We start from the raw sequence: 9,806 nt of genomic DNA, 5'->3' as shown, positions 1-9,806 counted from the left end.
AAAAAAGGAGGTTGTAAAAAGGAGAGGGAGAAGCAGACATCAGCCCGCATGTAGCAGACTGTCCTCCACAGCTGAAATCACATTGGGTGGAGGAATATGACCTGGGACACTGGTGATGTCTAATACGGGAGGTCTTCAGGCTCCATTCAACCCTGTCCTGCTACAGATGGAACTGAGGCTCAGATATGGGAATGATTTGTCCAGGTTCACCAGTCATGGGGAATGCCATCTTGAGTCCATAGCAGATGTGCAGAGGTCTCCAGGAGACCCTCCATGGGTCCAGGCCAGGACTCAGGCCCACCCTCCCTCTTCCCTCTGAGCCCCAGGATAGAGACGATGCACAGTGACTTGTTGCCAGTGTCACTTTATTTGGAACATGCTAATGCCAAGTCATGGACCCCCAGTTGGGGGCAGGTGGGAGAGTGTGGGAGGACACAGTCAGTGCTGCTGAGTCCTATGATCACAAGAGGGACGGCTGTAGACTCAACCAGCGGAGCCTGTTAGTGCTTTGAGAAGTCACCTCCTAGGGGACACATGAGGGGGAGATGGGTTAGTAAGAGAAGCAGACTTGTCAGGCTGGTGCCAGGAGAAAGCCCAGAGCCAACACCAGGCCGCCTACTGTGCTCCACCCAGGCGGCATTGGTGCCTCCCACCTGTTTCCCCTTCACCTGCCACACAGTGGGACCTCAGGTTATCATATGGCAGGTACTTAACAGAACTAGGCACCTGCCAGCCACTTCACATGCATGCCTTCACCAGGTCCACCCAACAAGCCTGCATAGCAGTGTTAGCCCTGCTTAAAAGATGAGGTCAGGGGGCTGGCCGCAGTGGCTCCTGCCTGTAACCCCAGCACTTTTGGAGGCCAAGGCAGGTGGATCACTTGAGCCCAGGAATTCAAGATCAGCCTGGGCAACTTGGTGAAACCCTGTCTCTACAAAGAAAAATTAGCCAGGCATGGTGGCTCACACCTGTGACCTGTGGTCCCAGCTACTCAGAAGGCTGAGGCGAAAGGATCACTTGAGCCCAGGAGTTCCAGGCTGCAGTGAGCCAAGACCACACAACTGCACTCCAGCCTGGGTGACAGAGTGAGACCCCCTTCTCAAAAAAAAAAAAAAAAAAAAAAAAAAAGATGAGGTCAGGGAGGCTGAGCAAGGAAACAGATGAGCCGGGGTTTGAACAAGGTACAGTTACTCCAGACACCCACACTTACACATGATAGGAGATGAAATGAACAAGAACACTGGGAAGAAGGAAAAACATGGACTAGAAGAACTCAACAAAGAATGATGGAACGAGGAGCTATGTGTGTGTTCCTGGGTCTAGTTCACAACACTGGGTCCTTGCCTAGGCTCCTTCCCCGTCCCCTCCCTGCCCGGAGCCCTGCCCAGACCCACCCTGGCAGGAGCTGCACTGGCAGCTGTGGATGACTGGCAGCACCACGGGCTCTGTGTGGCCACCCAGACAGCGCAGGTTCAGGATCCGCACGGGGCTCTCCGGGTCTAGACGGTAGCTGCAGCAGTCACACTGGCTCTGCAGGTATGGCTCCTGGGCGAGAGGGAGTGGGTGAACTAGGGCCAAATGGAGTTTCCTCCCCTCTTGGCCTTTCCCATTTTAGGCGGGGTGGGATGGCGGGAGGGCCAGAGCACACCCTCTTCCCTGAGCAGGGTGGCTGGGCCACGCAAGCCCCTTTTGCAAGAAGCCCACCTCCTTCACCCCCACTGTCTGAATATCCAACAACCTACAGGTTAAACGAATACTTTTAACGTGGCCATCAGTGCCTCCTGGCTGCAGGGGGAAAGACATACTTCTACCGCAAGGGGCTGAGTCTAGTTGGACAGAGACTTATATATGAAACTACAAATAAGTCAGTTCTAACTGCATAGTTCTGGTCCCAAATGCAAAGTGAGTTCTCCAAAGCAGATCCCTGTGCACTGTGGTTAAAGCACCTCTATCAGAGTCCTATGAACATATCATTTAATTTTATGTATAATTCTATTTATAATTTTACTTTGAAATGGGTAGTACATTCATACAATGCCAGGTTCAAAAACTGCCAGAGGTTATTCAGCAAAAAATTATCCCTCCAATTTCTATCCCACTATCAATTTCTTTCCTCAGGAAAAATAAAAATAAAAATTAAAAATTAAAAAAAAAAGCCTCTCTTAATTACTTTCTCTCTTTTCTTACTCTATGTTTTAAAAATTCTAAAAGTGTGAAAAAAATTTCAAAAGTGATTTGGGAAGGTATTTCCAGGAGGTCCAGGACGCACCTGGGGGAGCCGTAGAGTGGCTGAGGGTTAAGGGGCTGTGTCTTTGGGGACCAGGTAGGAAAGCATCCTTGTCTTCCAGGATGAGGTAAACCAGGTGGACTGAGGTGGGAGGGACGGCCGCAGAGCACTGCGAGGTGGGCCCAGGGGCAGGCAGTAATGGGAGTGGAGCTGGAGAGAGGACCCTGGCAGGAGGCAGCTCAGGTCACAGCTCATCAGGCTCAGGCTGAGGGGACTCAGGGTGGGCACAGAGCCCCTCGGATGATCCTAAGAAGGATCAGGGCTTCTGGGTCCACAGAGGGCAAACGCAGAGTGGAGCCTGCCCAAGACTCAGAGCCAGCCTGGCTCGGACAGCTTGTGGGAAATGTGTGCGGTGATCCTCTCTGTAGAAAGGGCGTTCCGGCAGAGCCCTCATGCTCTCATGCACCGTGTGATGAGTTCTAATTTCAGAGGTTAGCTTAGCTCCTCCATGCCTTTCTTTGCTGGGCTCCTGGCTCATTGCCTTGAGGGGCACAGTGGGCACACTCTGGGAATGGTGTGGGGCCACAGAAGACCTTTGTGGGAGGGGGTCAGGCACCTAGTAAAACCTCTGGGCCAACCCGCAGGTGCACACCACTGCCTTGGGGAAAGCTCCGACCATCCACCTCCCCGACTCCACTGTTATCTCCATGAGAAGCACCTTGTGTCTCATGGCCTCTGGCTGTGCCCAGGTCCCAGGCTCAGCGCAGCCCTCGACAGCCACTGGCCAATGCGACTCCCCTGGCCTGGACGGCAGGTCCCTGGCTCACCTCTGGCATGACATGGGTGCTGGACGGGCAGTACCCACTGCAGTAGCTCACTTCTACCTTGTCCAGGTAGCAGGTCCCTTTGGTGAAGTTTCGAAGCTCCGTGAGGAGCTGGCAGGAGGGCAACTGCTCCTCTGTGGGGAGGGGCATTGAGTGGCAGGAGGTGGGGGCAGGGCACAGGAGGCGGAGGTGACTGAGGGGACTGTGGGGGGGGGTAGGCACAGAAGGTGGAGGTGACTGAGGGGACTGTGTGGAGGGCACAGGAGGAGAAGGTGACAGAGGGGACTGTGGTAGGACACAGGAGGAGGAGGGGAGGGGACTGGGGACTGTGGGGAGGGCACAGGAGGAGGAGGGGAATGAGGGGACTGTGGGGAGGGCACAGGAGGAGGAGGAGACTGTGGGAGGACACAGGAGGAGGAGGGGAGGGGACTGGGGACTGTGGGGAGGGCACAGGAGGAAGAGGGGACTGAGGGGACCGTATTGGGAAGGCACAGGAGGTGGAGGGGACTGAGGGGACTGTGGGGGAGGAGGTGACTGGGGGACTGTAGGGGGAGGCACAGGAGGATGAGGGGACTGGGGGAGAAGGCACAGGAGGAGGAGGTGGCAGAGGGGATTGTGGGGGAGGGCACAGAAGGAGGAGGGGACTTGGGGAGAGGGGAGAGGAGGAGGAGGTGACTGAGGGGATTTGGTGGGGACAGAGCACAGGAGGAGGAGGTGACGAGGGGACTGTGGGGGGGACAGGGCACAGGAGGAGGAGGTGACTGAGGGGACTGTGGGAAGAGGGGCAGGGCCTGGGTCTGAGGGGAACACGCGGGGTGGGGCAGCAGGTGCTGTGATATGTGCTGGGGTGTTCACTCCTCAAATCCCCATGGCGGGTCGGCCTGGGGGAGGCAGGCAGCAGGCAGGCACCTGCCAGGCTGAAAAGGCCAGGTGTGGGGCGGCAGAGGAGAAGGGTCTAGACTAGGGAGAGGCACCCCACAATGTGCCCAGGTTCCCTCCATACCCAGAGCCTCCCTGCGGCAAGAGGGACAGCAGCTCCCTGGCTCCAGCACCATCTCCTCGCCCTGCAGAGAGAGAGCCCCAAGGTGGTCCTGACACCTGGAGTCCGGCCTGCCCTCCCCAGAGGAGGGTCCCAGGAAGGAGCCTGAGGAACCAGGAGGGTAGTAGGGCTGCAGCGGCTACCTGAGCACAGGTGAGGGGGAACCACCCCGGAGAGTAGCAGGGATGCAGGGAGTACCTGAGCACAGGTGAGCGGGGAGCAGCGCTGGGTGCAGACAGGCCTCCCACTGAGGCAGAGGCAGCTCTCACAGGCCTCCTGCCATTCAGATCCAGGCTGGGGAGAGTAGGGGAGAGCCTCCTCTTGGTCTCTGCCAACTTGTAGCTTTTTCTCTCTTTTTCTTTTTTAATTTTTAATTTTTATTTCTTTATTTATTTATTTTTGAGACAGAGTCTCGCTCTGTCGCCAGGCTGGAGTGCAGTGGCGTAATCTCAGCTCACTGCAAGCTCCACCACCCCAGTTCAAGTGATTCTCCTGCCTCAGCCTCCCGAGTAGCTGGGACTACAGGCACGCACCACCACTCCCAGCTAATTTTTGTATTTTTAGTAGAGATGGGGTTTTACCATGTTGGCCAGAATGGTCTTGATCTCTTGACCTCATGATCCGCCTACCTTGGCCTCCCAAAGTGCTGGGATTACAGGCGTGAGCCACCGCGCCCAGCTCCAACTTGTAGACTTTTCTATAATAGTATTCCTGATCCCCAAGCCCAGACTGTGAGTGCCTAGCTGGGGCACTGGGCTTGGATGGAGTCAGGCAACAAGAGACCCCGGAGGGAGATGAATTGTTGGGGCCAGAGACAGTCCAAGGGGAGAGGGGAGCCCTGCTGGCCGCTGCAGGGCCTGGAGCAGGGGGAGGAGCCAGTGGAGTTACAGACAGATGGGGAGGCTTGAGGTCAGGAATGGGTGGGTGGTAGCAGAGGGGGTTCTGTGTCTCACCAGGTGGGGATGCCCGAGGTGCCAGCACTCGCAGAGGTCTTCGGGGACGCAGGGGCCTGCCTGGCTGCGGAAGTGCCCAGGCTGGCACACACAGCCCGAGGCTCGAGCCGAACTGCAGTTACTCTGGGTCTCTGTGGCATTCATATCCTGGCACGTCTGCTCGCAGAGCCCCAGCTCCCCCGGGGCCACCTGCTGCCACATTTCTCCAGGGGGGCACTCTGCCAGGGAAGACCATCCAACCCACCTTTCCAGTCAGCCCTGGATCCAGCCTCGATTCCGCCCCTCCCAAGCTGAGCACCCTCATGTCCCCGTCCTGCCTTCTGAGCCGCAGTAGCCTCCAACCACACCTCCTGATCTTTCTTATCCACCCACTCAAACACTAGCTGGACCCAGGCCAGGTCTCACCTCCTTCAGAAAAGCCTCCCTGACCAATCCTGTCCACCCAGCCTCTATTCTCGGCACTGACGTCTCACCCTCTGGGGCGCTGCCTGCTTGTCAGAGGCCTGGAGACTGTCCCGTCTCTGCCTGTTCTAGGGGGTGGTCTGCCTGGAGGCCGGCCATGCTGCGCCGCATTCACAGAGCCCAGCGCGGCAGAGCTGGGCACATGGTGGGTGGGCCCTTGGTCTTGATCAGACTGGGGCAACACTGCACTGCACAGGGCAAATGCTACTGCCCAGGGGCTGCCAGGCCAGGCCCCTCATTTCTGCTCACCCCTCCAGACCTCAGTTTCCTCACTGGCAGGGAAAGAACCTTCCACTTCCTGGCGTCACTCGCAGCCCTGGCTCTGTGTACACCGTGTGCCGGGGAACGCTCCACAATGGGGCAGCCCTGGCTCTGTGTACACCGTGTGCCGGGGAACGCTCCACAATGGGGCAGACCACACTGAGTGCCCAGGGAGCCCTGGCTCTGTGTACACCGTGTGCCGGGGAATGCTCCACAATGGGGCAGACCACACTGAGTGCCCCGGGAGCCCTGGCTCTGTGTACACCGTGTGCCGGGGAATGCTCCACAATGGGGCAGCCCTGGCTCTGTGTACACCGTGTGCCGGGGAACGCTCCACAATGGGGCAGACCACACTGAGTGCCCAGGGAGCCCTGGCTCTGTGTACACCGTGTGCCGGGGAATGCTCCACAAGTGGGGCAGACCACACTGAGTACCCAGGGAGCCCTGGGCAGGGGGTGCTGGGTCTCCGGTTAGAGAGAGGTCAGTGTGGACAGACAGGGGAGGGCTTCTTGAAGCTCTGTCTAGGCTGTGAGCAGGGCCCTCCTCTCCTCCTCAGTGCCAGTCCCGGGCCTTGACTTTGGAGGTGCAGAGGGCATGGACGGCCACATCTCACCCTGACAGTCAATAAGGGAACAGCTGAAGGCTCCACCATGGCAGACACTGGGAAGACAGAAGCACACTCAGATGCCTCCCATGCCCTCCTCCCCACCCTTCCTCATCCCTGCTCCCCACCCCAGGGCCAGGCCCTCACCAGCGGGTGCAGTTCCAGGTGAGCACAGTCCCTGGGGGCAGCTCCTGGGCCTGCTCTTCCAGGGTCAGGGTGAGGCCCCAGGGCAGAGAACGCTGGGTGCAGGGGCAGGCAGTGGGAGGCATGCACGTGCCATTGTGCAGCAGCTGCAGCGAGGCAGGTTCAGTGACACTCAGACCACCGCCTCTTCCCTCCCCACCTGCCGGCTTCCCCCACAGGGAGTCAGGACACAGCACCCAATACCCACCTGCCCTCCAGGGCAGCCACAGCCAGGCTGGCAGGGCTCCTGCACACAGATGGCACCAGGCTGCAGATGCCAGCAGAGGCGCGGGCATGAGGTGGCACAGGCGCTAAGCACCTGGCCAGGGGGGCACTCTGTGGGGTGCACACAGATAGGGAGATGGGAGGGACCCAGCAACTCCAGTCCCAGGGAGGGGGCTGCCCTGAGTCCGACCTCCTCTCCCCACACCTACCCCCCACGGCTGGGGCAGGGCCTGGGCTCGGCAGCAATGGAGGGGTCAGTCACCTGCCGCCCAGGGCACTCACCAGGGCAGGCCTGCAGGTTACACTCCTGCCGTTGCTCCGTGTCCTGGGCCTGGCATGGTGCCATCCCAGGACCTCCCTCGCAGCTCCGATGTCGCTCCATAGTGCCCCCACCACAGGGGGCCGAGCAACTGCTCCAGGCTGACCAAGGCCCAAGGACTGGACACCCCTGGTGTGGGCACACCAGGGACCCGTTGACACAGGTGCTGTGGACACGGGTAAGCACAAAGGGCTCCAGTCAGGGTGAACAGAACCCTTGCTCCCCAGCAATGCCAACGAAGGCTGACCTGCCCCGTGCCTCCACCCAAAGCTCCCTTAGCCCTGGCGGGGCTGCAGCCATACCAGTTTTGGCAGTCCAGCTGCACCACCTGGGCCGGGGCCAGCTCCCAAGAGGCATTGGCACTAGGGAGGCCACAGCGGCAAGAGGAGATCGGCACACAGTGCCCATCCTGAACCAGCTGGCCAGGGGGACAGCGGCAGCCTAGGGATGTGGGTAAAGAGGCCGAACAAAATTGGGTGCTCAGGAAGGGCTTACCCAATGGATCCTCCCCCGGCAACCAGATCGAGTCCAAAGCCTGGTTTCCACAGTACCTCCCACTGCCCATGCACAGTAAAGGGCTGCTCTAGCCTGTGTGGGCACCACTCAGTAACCCTGACAGCCACCTGAGCATCCACATGGAACAGTGGCCCTGAGTGACGCTCACTCCTTGCAGGACTCAGAGCTGGCTGCTGAAAGTGACCACTTTCCTGCCCCGCCACTCATGACCCAGCAGTCTGAACTTCCCCCACCCCTGCCCGAGATCACACACTCTCTGGGAGCAGGAGGCAGTTGGGGGAGGCCCAGGCTTTCCGGGAACTCCCAGCCAGGTGGTGGGACCTGCTGGCTACCTGGGCGGCAGGGTCCCTGTAGACACTGAACGCGGTCCCAGAGGTCGGCACAGCTGCGTGGGCACTGGCTGGCACAGTCGAGGGTGAATACAGTGTTTCGGGCCTCGCAGCTCTCACCTGAGGACCAGATGATAGGAGTACGTGTTGGGGACACTTATGGCTCCCCGCTTCTACTGCACGGCTCTGGGGTAGAGCCAACTCTCCCCTCAGGTTTGATCTCAGATGGTCCTGTCCCAGACCCTCCTCTGAATGCGGGGATGGGAGTTACCTGGGCAGGGCCCTCTGTTGCAGCTTTCTGTCTGAGCCCATGGCCCCTGGCAGCCTCCTCCAGTGGGGGCCTCTGTCCCTCTCCAGCGTAGCCTGAACCCCCCACTGCAGGGCACCTGGCAGGGGCTCCATGGCCCCCACAGACTCCACTGGCATGAGTCTGGGGAAGGCACAATGGAGTCAGTACCCAGGCCCATCTCCAGCCTTCCCCTCAAGCCTTGAGCTTTGTTGCTGCAAATGCTCCGGCTGGCCTTAAAGCCCTCTAGGCCCTCCCGCTCCTCTTTCTAGCTGCTGCCCGGACCCCACCCCAGCTTCAAATCCTGCAGGCCCTAGAGGCAAGCAGGAGGGGCAGCAGATCAATGCGCTCTACAGCCTAGCCCCTTCCACAAGGTTCCCCCAACCCGCACTCCAGTCCCCTCCTGTCCTGTGGCCTCTGCCTCTCCCCATTACCAGGGCAGGCTCCAGGGTCAGGGCAGAGGCGCTGCTGGTGGAGGGGTGCAGTGCAGAGGTGAGGGGCTCCAGTCCAGGGCCTCCCTGTCACAGGATCCAGACAGAGCCGGTGGCGGTGCTGCTCTGAAGCCAGCAGCGGGGCCGAGGTGGGAGAGAGGCTGGTTGGGTCCTGGAGCCAGCGCTCCTCTAGGGCAGTTCTGGAGGCAGAGGCCAGGGCGCTGGGCGGCAGGCAGGGCCCACAGGGCGACCACTCGGACCACTCACTCAGAGGCAGAAGACCTGGAAGGGCAGGGTGTGGGTGCCCTTCCCAGTGACCGCCCCCCAGCCCAGAGACCCTGGGGACAGGCAGGCGGGGCTCAGGGTCATGACCAGGAAGTGCTGGAAACAGGAAGGCTGAGGGTGGTGTGGGTGCAGGGTAGGGTGACCCACCATCCCTGTTTGCCTGGGACTGTCCCCGTCTTAGCACTGAAAGTTCTGCATCCCAGAAGCCCCCTAGTCCCAAGCAATGGGGACAGTTGTCTCCATAGGTCAGGGTTACCTTGACAGCCCTGGCTGGTGCAGTGCAGCTCCCCACGCCGGCATTCACTGCGGGAGGGGGTGGTCAGGGTAGACTAAGGGAGGCAGGAGCCAGCCCAGGACCTCCCGGGCGGGGAGGGGGGGCGGTCATGCAAGGGTAACCTGAGCCCTAGGCACATTTGGGGCAAGATAAGGGAGCTGCAAACTCTGGCATCTCATGGTCCTGTGTCCTGAGGCTGGACTGGGCCCCCCAGGCCTCCCTGCCCTATTCCCTGGCCCCAACACTCTGTCTCCCTTCCCCCATCACTCACCACTCCTTACACCCCACTCCTTCCCCCATCACTCACCACTCCTTACACCCCACTCCTTCCCCCATCACTCACCACTCCTTACACCCCACTCCTTCCCCCATCACTCACCACTCCTTACACCCCACTCCTTCCCCCATCACTCACCACTCCTTACACCCCACTCCTTCCCCCATCACTCACCACTCCTTACACCCCACTCCTTCCCCCATCACTCACCACTCCTTACACCCCACTCCTTCCCCCATCACTCACCACTCCTTACACCCCACTCCTTCCCCCATCACTCACCACTCCTTACACCCCACTCCTTCCCCCAT

At 59.9% G+C, this 9,806-nt stretch overlaps 1 protein-coding gene across 2 annotated transcripts in view; it reads right to left on the bottom strand.

Annotated features, from left to right (window-relative positions):
* Positions 1–348: 348 nt before the first annotated feature.
* SSPO (SCO-spondin) overlaps positions 349–9,806 on the bottom strand; it is a 59,480-nt gene continuing 50,022 nt past the window's right edge. Inside the window, exons 90-104 of one of the 2 annotated variants that reach the window (XM_077995117.1) lie at positions 9,201–9,247; positions 8,663–8,941; positions 8,214–8,372; positions 7,946–8,062; positions 7,400–7,538; positions 7,061–7,263; positions 6,762–6,889; positions 6,518–6,660; positions 6,380–6,426; positions 5,044–5,261; positions 4,289–4,384; positions 4,055–4,115; positions 3,055–3,185; positions 1,395–1,545; positions 349–523 (exon numbers count right to left, since the gene is read on the bottom strand). In XM_077995117.1, the coding sequence (XP_077851243.1) occupies positions 501–523; positions 1,395–1,545; positions 3,055–3,185; positions 4,055–4,115; positions 4,289–4,384; positions 5,044–5,261; positions 6,380–6,426; positions 6,518–6,660; positions 6,762–6,889; positions 7,061–7,263; positions 7,400–7,538; positions 7,946–8,062; positions 8,214–8,372; positions 8,663–8,941; positions 9,201–9,247 (1,942 nt within the window). In that variant the 3' untranslated portion in view covers positions 349–500. 2 annotated transcript variants of the gene reach the window in all.

The sequence above is a fragment of the Macaca mulatta genome, chromosome 3 (assembly GCF_049350105.2).
Source record: "Macaca mulatta isolate MMU2019108-1 chromosome 3, T2T-MMU8v2.0, whole genome shotgun sequence".
NCBI lineage: Eukaryota > Metazoa > Chordata > Mammalia > Primates > Cercopithecidae > Macaca > Macaca mulatta.
Note: the sequence above shows the minus strand (reverse complement) of the source record. Positions and strands in the feature narration are given on the sequence as shown.